General features: G+C 41.8%; 1 protein-coding gene across 2 annotated transcripts in view; it reads left to right on the forward strand.

Moving 5' to 3' along the window:
- The window catches only part of SLC2A13 (solute carrier family 2 member 13), a 343,282-nt gene that overhangs the window by 243,982 nt on the left and 85,278 nt on the right, over positions 1-14,022 (forward strand). For both annotated transcript variants that reach the window (XM_044992726.1, XM_044992736.1), the window contains exon 6: positions 3,130-3,250. In XM_044992726.1, coding sequence (XP_044848661.1) covers positions 3,130-3,250 — 121 coding nt within the window. The remainder of the gene's footprint in view (positions 1-3,129; positions 3,251-14,022) is intronic.

Below are 14,022 nucleotides of genomic sequence, written 5' to 3' on the forward strand. Positions count from 1 at the left end.
ATGCACACACGTTCATGTTGGCAACGGTGCTGGCAAATGCTAGTGCATGGTATTATAATACTAGAATAATATAATTATTAATACAATACATCAAACAAACACTCTGCTACACAGGACATTAGGAGGAGCAGTAGAAGGAGTAGTATTTTTCATATTTTTTAAATTGGTTTTCTCAACAAACCTGTGTTTCCTTAAAAAACATAAGAACCATATTATGGGTAGTTCTTTAAAGACTATCTGACTAAGTTTTTAATGTGTAAGCCAGGCACACACAAGTGTGTGTGAGTTTTTGAAAGTGTGAGTTGTGCTCTTCTTCTTAGATACAATTACATTCTGCCTGCAATACCATTGTTCCCCATGCCAACTGAACTGGGTAAAGTACTTTTCACTTAGAATCATAGAGTCATAGAATATCAGGGTTGGAAGGGACCTCAGGAGGTCATCTAGTCCAACCCCCTGCTCAAAGCAGGCCCAATTCTCAACTAAATCATCCCAGCCAGGGCTTTGTCAAGCCTGACCTTAAAAACCTCTAAGGAAGGAGATTCCACCACCTCCCTAGGTAAATCATTCCAGTGCTTCACCACTCTCCGAGTGAAAAAGTTTTTCCTAATATCCAACCTAAACCTCCCCCACTGCAACTTGAGACCATTACTCCTTTTTCTGTCATCAGGTACCACTGCGAAACAGCCTAGCTCCATCCTCTTTGGAACCCCCTTTCAGGTAGTTGAAAGCAGCTATCAAATCCCCCCTCATTCTTCTCCTGTGCAGACTAAACAATCCCAGTTCCCTCAGCCTCTCTTCATAAGTCATGTGCTCCAGCCCCCTAATCATTTTTGTTGCCCTCCGCTGGACTCTTTCCAATTTTTCCACATCCTTCTTGTAGTGTGGGGCCCAAAACTGGTCACAGTACTCCAGATGAGGCCTCACTTGTCCTGAACTGTTACATAGTGTTGTTGTGCACTTCTAATCTTCTGCTGCACTCCACTTGTATGGTAGTGAAGTGGTTTGTGAATCTAGCCCCATATGTTACAGAAGGACTTATTGTCTCTGCATAAATAAGGTCAAAGCTAGCTTCACATTATAAGTACTTTGTCAGATCCTTGGGTAAAGGTGTTAGATAAATGTGTAGTGCAGCATACTGCATTACACATATAGACATATACAAATATTTTCTGTGTGTGAAATGTATGCATAGTTAAATAAAGGAATACATGAGGGTGTGGTATAGTATAAAGATTTTATCAGCATGAATAGTCGCTTTCCTCATGACCGGTGAAGCCATACGTTAGTTTTACAGACCGTTTCAAATTAGCTTTCAATAAAACCATCATGTATTTCTCTGTGTGCCACCTATTTTCATAGAATCATAGAATCTCAGGGTTGGAAGGGACCTCAGGAGGTCATCTAGTCCAACCCCCTGCTCAAAGCAGGACCAAACCCAACTAAGTCATCCCAGCCAGGGCTTTGTCAAGCCTGACCTTAAAAACCTCTAAGGAAGGAGATTCCACCACCTCCCTAGGTAACCCATTCCAGTTCTTCACCACCCTACTAGTGAAAAAGTTTTTCCTAATATCCAACCTAGGGGGGAAAAACTACTGTAGGAATGGCTTGGGGAGGTATTTTTTAATTATAGGCACTAGTTTTTGTATCCCTCCATCCTGACACCAAGTCCCTTTGTCACCATTAGTAGAACCATTAGTAGAACTATACAGGATTCAGAGGGAGCCATAAAACCCTCCAAAATTACCTTTAATTGCTTTTCTGTACCTAAAGATGTCATGTTTTAAATTTCTAATATCTGTAGTCTTTCCAGGACTAAAAATGAGTGCTGAGTTCTCATGAGTGCTGAGTGCTGAGTTTTACTGGGAAGTTGAAAATTATGATCTCCCCTTTCCAATAGCATCGAGCTCTGCAGCGCTGCAAGATATCAGGCTCTGAAGTCACACTATTTTTATTTGGAGAAAAGCTTTAACTGGTGTAGGGTTGATTCTTGTGCATCCTGAGCCTTGAACAGGTAAAATCTGGAGGAGGAAAAACATTTTTTTCTGGTGGATTGATATTACAAATCTATTTAAAGTTGCTTAGGCTTTTAGAATTAGTCTTAGAGAGATGGATTATTGGGAACAGGGCAGGAGTGCTGGTCAAAAGTGCATGATATCTTCATTCATCAACTGACTGAAGTTTATCATATTTCTTTGTAACTTATCACGATTATCAATTGCATATATGTAGTTTGTAGAAAAATATGTATCTAAAAACAAACATAATATAAAATATGATATCTCGATATATAGTGATTGAGCTTACTAGAAATAGATAACACAAGATATAGTACACAGTATGGTATTCTTCCCCAATAGCAAAATAACCTATGTTAATTATTAGGACAAATGTGAAGGCTGAGCAAGGTGTTATCAGTTTATATGGTCTAAAGTTTTGTGCTAGGAATGAACTATTTTTAATCCATTGCATGTATTGCATGTCCTCCCCTTTTTGGTGTTACACATTGTGACAATAGATTCACAGAAAATTCAGGGGGCTCAAGTGGAGTGGTAGAAAGGGGTTGATTCATAACAGCGGGTTTATATTTTTGGTAGCATTTCTACAAACTGAGCTCTGTGAAAAAAATCAAATTTATTTTCGTGTTTCTATATAACTAGGAATGTTGTTCTGCAAAAGTGTGTTGCTATTGTCCTTCTTCCAGGTAGGTCTGGATGTCTGGGAGCTAGTGACATGTTGTGATTTACAAGCCACTGTTTAACTCTGCTTTTTGAACATTATTTCTGTCACTTAAGGGAATACAAGTTAATTCATACAGTCTTCAACTCTGTGTTTAAAAAAACCAAACAACTGAGTAATTTAGTATCTGGATACTAAATTATCAGCATCTGTAGAACAGATGCTGATAATCAACTTGAATCAAATTGGGAGCTGTTGAATTTAACACCAATCCCAAACCCCCCCAAATATTTTTTTCTCAGATACTTATACAACAGATTAGCATAGTGGGGAAATACTGTGCTAAGCTCATATCAATTGAGTGTCTTCCTTTTTCCAGACCTAGGTCTATGCAGCAAAGAATTATTTTGCATACTTTGAAGTAAAATCTTTTTTATTTTTGTATTTTAGGTACTACTGTAGCACTCATTATCCTAGCTTTGGGATTTTTGCTGTCAGCTCAGGTCTCACCTCGAGTCACTCTTAACCCAACAGATCCTTCAGGTCAAAATTCTACTTGCACAAATTACAGGTGAGATTTCATGATCATTTGTTTTTTAAATGTCTTCTGCAAGATTTTCCCCAATTTCTCAGGTGTTGCAACCCTATTAAAACACATAATGTTAATATTCAGTGAGTGCAAGGCTCTGAATAATTTTTTTAAATTTAAGCGGGGAATGCTCCTGCTGTTACTAGTCTGTTCATAGATGTTACACTGCACCACAACTGTGAGCTCTCCCAGAGAACATTTGTGCCCCTTGCCCTTTATTTTACTGTTTTTTTAAAAAAAGGGTTCAGTCTTTTCAAATAGTGATAATTACAGACCCATTAATGATGAATTCAAAACAAACACAATCATGTTAACCTTTATCGATGGTAAATTGAACTTGCACTTTCATAGATAGCTCACGTCCAGTCTTTGTTTCAAAAGATGTCATTTATTAAGAATGTTTTTCTAAAAAATATTCTGTAATTTTCTGTATTTTGTGTTTTTGTTCACTTTTTTCTCCCCTAGTAAATAAAATATCCAAACTGGTAAGATAGCAAAAATGGTGTCTTTCTGCATACCAGTAAAGACTAAGCATCTTCTGACTTGACTTACCTATTGATATGCACAGGATAACAATCTATAGCTAGTCTTTATCCCTTTGGAGACTGCAGTCTTGTATATGAGCTCTTCAGCATTCATTTGGCTGGCAGGCTGGGAAATGTCAGTATCCCATTGAGAAAAGACTAGTTAAATGTGACTGAGCTCCAATGCTATAAAGGTTGAAACAATTTTTGTTCCAGTCCAGAATCTTTGCTTGACAAGTTAAGACTGCAGTGCAAATGAGTCTTGTGTGTATTCTAGAAATGAGTGAATTGAATAATTTCTCAAACACAATAAATATCCATGCAATTCAGTATGCAGAATATCTGGGCACTAATATTCAGCTGTCTGTCCCTGCTATCTGCTATTCTGTCTCAGCAACAGAACACAGGCTGATCAATTATTTTCTCCAGACTCTGTTTGAATTCTAATAAACTAAAAGTGGATAACTAACTCCTAAAAGATATAGGAGGATTGTGGTGGTGAGGGTTCCTAGTGGGACCCTGGGAATGGGAGGGGCAGGTCCTCAGAGATGTCAGAAGAGATGGCAAGAAGTACATTTGGATGCTCTTCATACCCCAGAAGTGAGTCTGGGGCGAGGAACCTCATAGCATCATGGGGAGTAGGTAGGATTTGGGCATCTTTGAGAGAAAGTGTAGAACAGATGCTGATAATCAACTTGAATTCAGGGCTTTGGATACCATCCATATATTAGATCCCTGAATGCAAATATCATCCTTTATGTGTTCACTACCTCAGCAAAGAGTACATATACTACTTTGCCTGGTTTTGATGGTTACCCATCCTCTTTCTCACATGGATCTAGTTAAGAGATAGAAAAAAAGAGTCTCCAGAAAAAAAAATGGTCACACTTTGCTGGGTGTAGAAGGAGATTAACAGTGAGATGCCTCAAGTATCCATACTAGAACCTGTGCAGTCAGATCTGTATTTGTCATTTGGAAGAGAGGTGAACAGTAAGTGGTGCAACATTTTCAGATGACAAAATTATTTAGGTTAGTCACATCTCAAGACTATGAGGTCCTTCAAAAGAACCTAACAAAGCAAAAAAAACAGGAGTACTTGTGGCACCTTAAAGACTAACAAATTTATTTTAGCATGAGCTTTCGTGGCGGCGATTTCCTCCTAGAACTGTAAACAAACAGAGTAATAAAACACATGCACTATCACATAGACTACAAAGCATGAAAACATGTTAAGAACAGTTTTTAGCCACTTGATTCCGGGAAACTTTCACGAGAGAGTGCATCAGCAACTTTGTTGGAAGCTCCTGAAATGTGTTGAATGTCAAAGTCAAAGTCTTGGAGAGTTAAGCTCCACCGGAGAAGTTTCTTGTTGTTTCCCTTGTTGGTGTGAAGCCACTTTAGCGCAGCATGGTCAGTTTGTAGCTGGAAGCGCCGGCCCCAAACGTATGGGCGTAGCTTTTCCAGGGCATATACAATGGCGTAACATTCTTTTTCACTGAGGGACCAGTGGCTTTCCCTCTCAGACAGTTTCTTGCTGAGAAACACGACAGGATGGGAGTTGTGATCCGGTCCTTCCTGCATTAGTACCGCTCCTACCCCACGTTCAGATGCATCGGTGGTAACTAGGAAGGGTTTGTCAAAGTCCGGGGCCCTTAATACAGGGTCAGACATGAGCATCGCCTTAAGCTGGGTAAAGGCTTTCTGACACTCCTCAGTCCACTTAACTGCATTTGGCTGGGTTTTCCTGGTCAGATCAGTTAGTGGGGCAGCGATTTGGCTGTAGTGTGGTACAAATCGCCTGTAATATCCGGCCAAACCTAAGAAGGATTGGACCTGTTTCTTTGACCTTGGGACAGGCCACTGTTGGATAGCTTCCACCTTGGCCTGTAGGGGGTTGATGGTTCCTTGACCCACCTGGTGTCCTAGGTAAGTCACTCTGTTTTGGCCTATTTGACACTTTTTGGCCTTAACAGTTAGTCCTGCCTGCCTGATGCGCTCAAAAACCATTTTCAAATGTTCTAGGTGTTGGGGCCATGAATCAGAAAAAATGGCCACATCATCGAGGTATGCAACTGCACAGTCTCCCAATCCCGCTAGTAGACCATCCACCAGCCTTTGGAAGGTGGCAGGTGCATTCCGTAATCCGAACGGGAGCACATTAAATTCATACACCCCTGCATGGGTGATGAAGGCAGATTTTTCCCTGGCGGGTTCATCTAGTGGTACTTGCCAGTACCCCTTGGTTAAGTCAATGGTAGAGATGAACTGGGCACGTCCCAACTTTTCCAATAGCTCATCAGTGCGTGGCATTGGATAGTTGTCTGGACGAGTTACAGCATTTAGCTTACGGTAGTCCACGCAAAAGCGTATTTCCCCATCTGGTTTGGGAACCAGAACCACTGGAGATGCCCATCTCCAACATGAAGGGCGGATGATACCCATCTCCAACATGTTGTCAATCTCCTGTTTAATAGCAACTTTGGCATGAGGTGACACCCGGTAGGGTTGGGTTCTAATCGGGTGAGCATTACCTGTGTCAATGGAGTGGCAGGTTTGCTCAGTCCGTCCTGGGTTGGCTGAGAATAAGGTGTCGAAGTGAGTGCACAGCTCCTTGATCTGTTGCCGCTGTAGACATTGCAGGGTTGTGGAGAGGGTCACCTCTTCCACACCACCATTCCTTTTACCTTCGTAGTAGACACCTTCAGGCCACTCGGTGTCATCTCCTTCCTGGGCTGTAAACTGACAGACCTGTAATTCTCTGGGATAAAAGGGCTTTAGAGAGTTAACATGAAACACTTTAGGTTTTAAAGAGGAATCAGGGAATGCTATGAGGTAGTTAACAGCTCCCAGGCGCTCCTGGACCACGTATGGTCCTTCCCAGGACGCTTCCATCTTATGGGCCTGTTGCGCCTTCAAGACCATGATCTGGTCTCCAACCTTGAAGGAACGCTCTCTGGTGTGTCTATCATACCAGACCTTTTGCTCTGCTTGAGCATCCTTTAAGCTCTCTCGAGCAAGGGCCCAAGAGTCTCGGAGGGTGTTTTGAAGGTTGCTTACAAAGTCCAGAATGTTAGTTCCTGGAGGAGGCGTAAACCCCTCCCATTGCTGCTTCACCAGCTGTAATGGCCCCTTAACCTCATGGCCATACACTAGCTCGAATGGTGAGAAACCTAAACTGGGATGTGGAACAGCCCTGTAGGCAAACAGCAACTGCTGTAACACTAGATCCCAATTATTGGAATGTTCATGTATGAATTTACGGATCATGGCCCCAAAAGTTCCATTAAACCTTTCCACTAGGCCATTAGTTTGGTGATGGTACGGGGTGGCCACCAAGTGATGCACCCCATGAGTTTCCCACAGGTCTTTCATGGTCCCTGATAGGAAATTTGCTCCCGAATCTGTAAGCAGTTCAGAGGGCCAACCCACCCTGGTAAAAATGTCAGTTAAGGCCTGGCACACAGTTGTAGCCCTGGTGTTGCCTAGAGCTACTGCTTCCGGCCATCTGGTAGCAAAGTCCACAAAAGTCAGTATGTACTGCTTTCCTCTGGGGGTCTTCTTTGGGAAAGGACCCATAATATCCACAGCTACTCGCTGAAATGGGACCTCCATTATGGGAAGTGGTTGGAGAGGGGCCTTGACCTGGTCTTGGGGTTTTCCTACCGTTTGGCATACCTTACAAGACCAGACGTAAGTGGCTACCGCCTCACGAAAGCTCATGCTAAAATAAATTTGTTAGTCTTTAAGGTGCCACAAGTACTCCTGTTTTTTTTGCGGATACAGACTAACACGGCTGCTACTCTGAAACCTAACAAAGCAAAGTGATTTTCAACCTAATGCCAGATGAAATTTGATGCAGGCACATTCCAGATAATTCCCATTTGGAAGAATAATTTGAATTACTTGTACACATTGTTGATTTTGGAATTAACTGTAACTGATATCATTGTGGACATCTCAATGTGCAGTTGTAGGCAAAAAAGGCAAACAAGATGTTAGACTATTAAGAAAGGGATGTCATTATATGAATCAATGGAATGCTTTCATCAGAATCTTTCAAAAAGTGGATATTAATAGAAGAGGTCTAGAGAAGGTGGGCAAAAAGGATTAGAATGAAAAACATCCATATGCGGAGAGATTGAAAAGACTAGAACTGTCTTTGCATAAAGATAATAGTGAACATGTTAGAGGTATATGAAATAGTGAATGGAATAAGAGAGAAGGTCTCGTGCTCCTATTTGTATTCTTATAGCACAATTACAAGGAGACACACAATTAAACTAAAGACAACATAGTTAAAACTAAAAAGCAGAAATGGTTTTCTACACAACACATACTTAACTTGTGGGCCTCAGTGCCAATAATTTAGCAGAATTCAAAACAGTATTAGACATTTGTATGAATAACCGAAATGTCTACACTTATATTATGTAGAATAAAATTGTATGTGGGATATCAATCCTCTTGACTCAAGTCATCAGCATACCACTAACTTCCTGAGCTTAGAAAACATTCCCTCATAAACATGTTATCCATAACTGTGAATTTGAGTGTGGGGGGAGGGTCTTACTTCCTCCTCTGAAGTATCTGATATCTGCCATTGTCACTCACCGTACCATGAAACTTCAGAGTTCCTGGCTCCTCCAACAAAGACAATAGCAATAGAAAATTAACGTTTTTAGTGAGTTTTCAAGTGAAGAAAAAGCAATTAAAAAAACATCTGGTCTCCAGTGGAGTCCCTGGAGGAGTTCAGCTCCAACCTGTCTCTGTTCCAAACCTTTTAATCCACAAGTACAGAATCCAGGAGAACAGTTTCTATCTATTCTATGAAATCTATTCATATAATAGACTTCATACATAGGCTTCAGACTTGGTTCTACTCTGAAACGTGGCTGAGTTAAAATGGCACCTTGTTACTGAGTAGCTTTGCTTCCTGTGTATTCAGAGTCCTATCACGTGACTTCACTGGTTAAAATAAGTTTTAACTGCCTCTGCTTCTATTAGAAATGCAGAGCAGAAGAGGGACCTAGACTCTATTCTTTCCCAGTTAAGAACATAAGAATAGCCATACTGGGTCAGACCAAATGGTCCTTCTAGCCCAGTATCCTTCCAACAATGGCTGGTGCTAGGTTCTTCAGAGGGAATGAATAGAACAGGGCAATTATCAAGTGGTCCATGCTCCGTCGTCCAGTCCCAGCTTCTGGCAGTCAAAGGTTTAGGGACATGCAGACCATGGAGTTACATCCCTGACTGCCTTGGCTAATAGATGGAGGATTCCTGCCAGGACAGCTGCTTCAGTATCTCTCATTGATTAGACATCTCATAAGTAATAAGGGGGGCGTAATAGGTTATTTCAAAAGCAAAAAATAACAGGACTTCAGGAATGGTGCCAGCCATTAATGGAACAGCCTTGTAGCCACACTGGAGAACTCAGAGGCACTTTCAAAAATGCCCTCAGTTAATGGCCACGGTTGAAGCTAACCATACCCCACCTAATGTTGACCTAGAGTTGGCCTAGGAGGCAAACATCCAACTGCGGGTACATCTACACTGACAAAAAAAACCTGCTACAGCAAGTCTCAAAGCCCAGGTCAGCTGACTCGGGCTCGCGGAGCTGTTGCTGTGAGACTCAAAATAGCAATGTAGACATTCCCACACATGTTGGAGCCTGGGCTCTGAGACCAGGCATCAGAGCGCAGGCTGGTGGAAAGTCGACACCGATATTTTTAGCCTCATAACAAGAGTCTGCGTCAATTGGCCCGGGCTCTGAGACTCATGGCTGCGGGGTTGTGGGTTGTTTTGTTTTGTTTTTGTTTTGCAGGGTAGATGTACCGTAAGTGTTGGAAGTAAGATGCGTGTTGGTGTGTGGGTGTGTTTCTGATACAGTCTATAAAATAGTAAGTTTAACAAACTGTCTTATCCACATATTCTGCTGGGAAACAAAAATTCCCTAGCACTGTACAGATTATGAATATGTTTTTTTACATTTGCACGTCTGTTTTGTAGGATTGAGTGTGGTGTCTATAAAAGAAGCCTAAATACTACTGCACATGTCCCATTTGTCTGCTGATTGGTAAGAGCTGTATTCCCCAGCTCATCTTTTACAGATATTGCTAGTATAAGATTGAAGGTAGAACAGACTTAACCAATAAAAAAACCCCACAATTGCTTTCCTTACTCAAAAGTAATTTCCATGTGTGGGTGTTTTCTCTAAGGTAGCTTGGGGACAGATGTCACCCCATAGAAGAGCTGTGCCACACACACTGATACTTGCATTTGGTTTAAGAACAGAAAATATCAAAGGAGCAAAGGACTTTGGAGTGTAAATCAGTGCAGAATTTGACCTAACTCCTTATTTACAAGGATATGGTGGAGATCACATTCATATAAACTCTGGCAGACTGCACTGTCCTTTAAATTCAACTTTCTATTCATAGATGGAGCTGGGCCGGGGTCATATTGGAAAAAATAAAAGGTGTAGGTCGCCTCCCAAGCTCCTTCCTCAAATTCAAGTTGGCTCACAACCCGGGCTTCATTCACATAAGATGTCTAAAGAAAATGTCACTTACAGGTCATCTCTCTTCCTACAATGATGCATTGCTCAGTAGCAAAATAAATATAGACTGATAGGACTGGAAGGGACCTCGAGAGGTCTTCTAGTCCAGTCCCCTGCATTCAAGGCAGGACTAAATATTATCTAGACCATCCCTGACAGGTGATTATCTAACTTGCTCTTAAAAATCTCCAATGATGGCGATTCCATAGTCTCCCTAGGCAATTTATTCCAGTGCTTAACCACCCTTCCAGTAAGGAATTTTTCCTCATATCCAACCTAAACCTCCCTTGCTGCAATTTAAGACCATTGATTCTTGTCCTATCCTCAGAAGTTAAAGAGAACAATTTTTCTCCCTCCTCCTTGTAACAACCTTTTATGTACTTGAAAACTGTTGTCATGTTTCTCCTTAGTCTCTTCTCCAGACTAAACAAACCCAATATTTTCAATCTTCCCTCATAAGACATGTTTTCTAGACCTTTAATCATTTTTGTTGCTCTCCTCCTGACTTTTTCAAATGTGTCCACATTTGTCCTGAAAGGTGGCACCCAGAACTGAACGCAATACTCCAGTTGAGGCTGTATCAGTGCAGAGTAGAGCGGAAGAATTATTTCTCATGTCTTACTTACAACACTCCTGCTAATGCATTCCAGAATGAAGTTTGCTTTTTTTGCAACAATGTTACACTGTTTACTCATATTTAGCTTGTGACCCACTATGACCCCCCAAGTCCCTTTCCGCAGTGTTTCTTCCTAAGCAGTCATTTCCCATTTTGTTTGTGTGCAATTGATTGCTCCTTTTTAAATGGCGTACTTTGCATTTGTCCTTATTGAATTTCATCCTATTTACTTCAGACCTTTTCTCCAGTTTGTCCAGATGATTTTGAATTTTAATCCTATCCTCCAAAGCACTTGCAACCCCTCCCAGCTTGGTACTGTCTGCAGACTTTAGAAGTATATCTCTGCTCCATTATCTAAATCAGGGGCCTAAACTCAATTTACCTTAGGGCCAGAGCCAGTCCTCAAATCCTCCCAGTGGGCCAATAATATCACTCATGCTGGCCAGAAGCTGCCACCCAAAACTCCACACCCCTCTGGGAGGGAGTTTGGGTGGGGGAGGAGGTCTGGGGTAGGGGATTGGGGTGCCAGCTCTGGGAGGGAGTTTGGGGGCAGGAGGGGGTATGTGGGAATGGGGTGGGGGTGCAGGCTGTGGGAGGGGGTGGGGGGTGCAGCGCTTACCTGGGACTCCAAGGCAGGGTGGGCCGGGGGGCCTCCATGTGCTGCTGCCCCCAGGCACTGCCCCCACAACTTCCCATTGTCCCCAGGGGCGCTCGGGGCAGAGGAGCACACGGAGGCACATCCCCGCCCCAGGGCCGCAGGGAGGGGCTGGCAGACACGTGGAGCGAGCAGGCAGATGTCGCTCAGCTGCCTTGGGGTGGGAGGAGCGCCCAGGGGCGGCAGGTGGGGCCGAGGGAGAGACCCAGACCTAAGCTGCTGAAGCCCCGCGGGCTACGTTGGGGAGGTTCGCGGGCCGCAGATGGCCCGCAGGCCGGGAGTTTGAGACCCCTGATCTAAATCATCGAGGAAGATATTGAACAGAACCAGACCCATAACTGATCCCTGTAGGATCCCACTCAATATGCCCTTCCAACTTGACTGTGAACCACCGGTAACTACTCTCTGGGAATGGTTTTCCAACCAGTTATACACCCACCTTATAGTAGCTCCATCTAGGTTGTGTTTCCTTAGTTTGTTTAGAGAAAGGTCACTCAAAACAGTATGGACATCATCAAGATTTCAGAGAGAGGTTTATATACCAGAGAGCAGGTTAGCAGTCTCCAAAAAATAAATTGGCTCAGAAAAAACAAATTGGCTTTAAAATGAACTAACCAGATTTGGAAAGAGGCTGAGGTTCAGTAACACATGTTAGCTCACTGAAATATCTTTCCCAGATCTTAACAAACCCTTAGAAAATCAAAGATCCAATGGCTTGAGCACACCATCCATCTCTTCTCAGGGAAACAGACCCAGATTTTGACAGCCATTATTGTTATTTTGTTCCATTTTTCAGTCTCTCTTTTCTCCTTTCCTTCATTTCTCTCTCCTCTTTACAGTTCTCTGTTGTTTTTCCTTGACGGTTTGATCACCAGGTGCAGAAGAAATAATGCAGAGTTGCCTTTTGCCCAGATAATGTTTTTGTGCTTAGTACTACCTGCAATTTGAAACTGACAGTGGTTGTGTCCATCCGTGTCAGGTTAACTTTTAAATACAGACATTACTTTACCTCTGTATTTGGCACTGAATGAATACTGTGTCCAGTGTCTGGTGTCTACAATTCAAGAAGGAGGTTGATAATTTGGAGAGAGTTAAGAGAAAAGCTGCAAGAATAATTAAAGAATTAGAAATCATGCCTTATATGCGGAAGGGGTTAAGGGGTGACATGATCACAGTCTATGAGTACCTTCCTGGGGAACAAATATAATAGAGGGCTCTTCAGTCTAGCAGTTAAAGGTATAAAACAATGTAATGGTTGGAAGTTGAAGCGAGACAAGTTCAGACTGGAAGTAAGGTATACATGTTTAACCATGAGGGAAATCAACAACTGGAACAATTTACCAAAGGTTAGGGTGGATTCTCCTTCACTTGGAATTTTTAAATCAAGATGTGGATGTTATTCTAGAAGATATGCTCTAGTTCAAACAAGAATTATTTGGGGGAAGTTCTATGGCCTGTTATACAGGAGGTCAGATTAGATGATCACAATGGTCCCTTTTGGCCTTGTAATCTATTACTGTATCTATGAATGTAACTCTTCAGCTCACATCATTGTGGGTACACTATCTCAGTGCAAGAACTTTCCCGTTCAGTTCCTTTCAGAACTGGTTGCCTTCAGAGTTCATTTAAGGTAAAGGAGCCAATCTGCTGTACCCAGCACATGGATAATTTGGTGTTCATCCTTGCCTGAGTCATCCTTACAAAATTAATCTTCCTAATCTCATCAAGCGAGTATGCATCACTGACTAAGATGAAGGCATTCATGCTTAATAATATTATACATTAGTTATATTACACAGTTAATAGCTGTAAGTATTTAATAGTAATCAATAATTGTATTTATAAAGCACCCACACATACAAAAGCTCTCTGGGTGCTGAACAACAATCATAAAAACAAATTTTCATTAAGTGAAAAAGAACATATGTTTGAATTCAGCAATAAAATAGCATTGTCTTTGAAAAACCCAGTAAAACAAACAATTTAAATTTGTTTTACCTGGAGTTCATATTTTGGGATCCTGTCAGTGAGTATGGAAAAAAATAGCTATTGTAGCTTACATGTGCCCCAGCTAACACAAATTCATAGCTCTGAGTTATTTACAATGCAGTGATCAGGATTTATAGAGCTGTGATATATAGATATTGCAGACCTCGTATCCTTTAAAATATTATTCCTGTTTTATTTTTCTGATATTGAAGAGATGGCGCTACCACACATCCTAATAACTGAGAATTACAGTGATAAACACAGGGATTGCTTTCCTCTCCAATGCCCAAAAGAACTAAAAGTAAATTGAGGGACAAATCTGTGTTCCAGAATACTTTTGCCTGCTCTAGTCAAAATTTAATTAAAATTCTAGTGGAGAGCTCATGCTGTAGAAGTGAAGAATGACCTTAGTAC

The sequence above is a fragment of the Mauremys mutica genome, chromosome 1 (assembly GCF_020497125.1).
Source record: "Mauremys mutica isolate MM-2020 ecotype Southern chromosome 1, ASM2049712v1, whole genome shotgun sequence".
Lineage (NCBI taxonomy): Eukaryota > Metazoa > Chordata > Testudines > Geoemydidae > Mauremys > Mauremys mutica.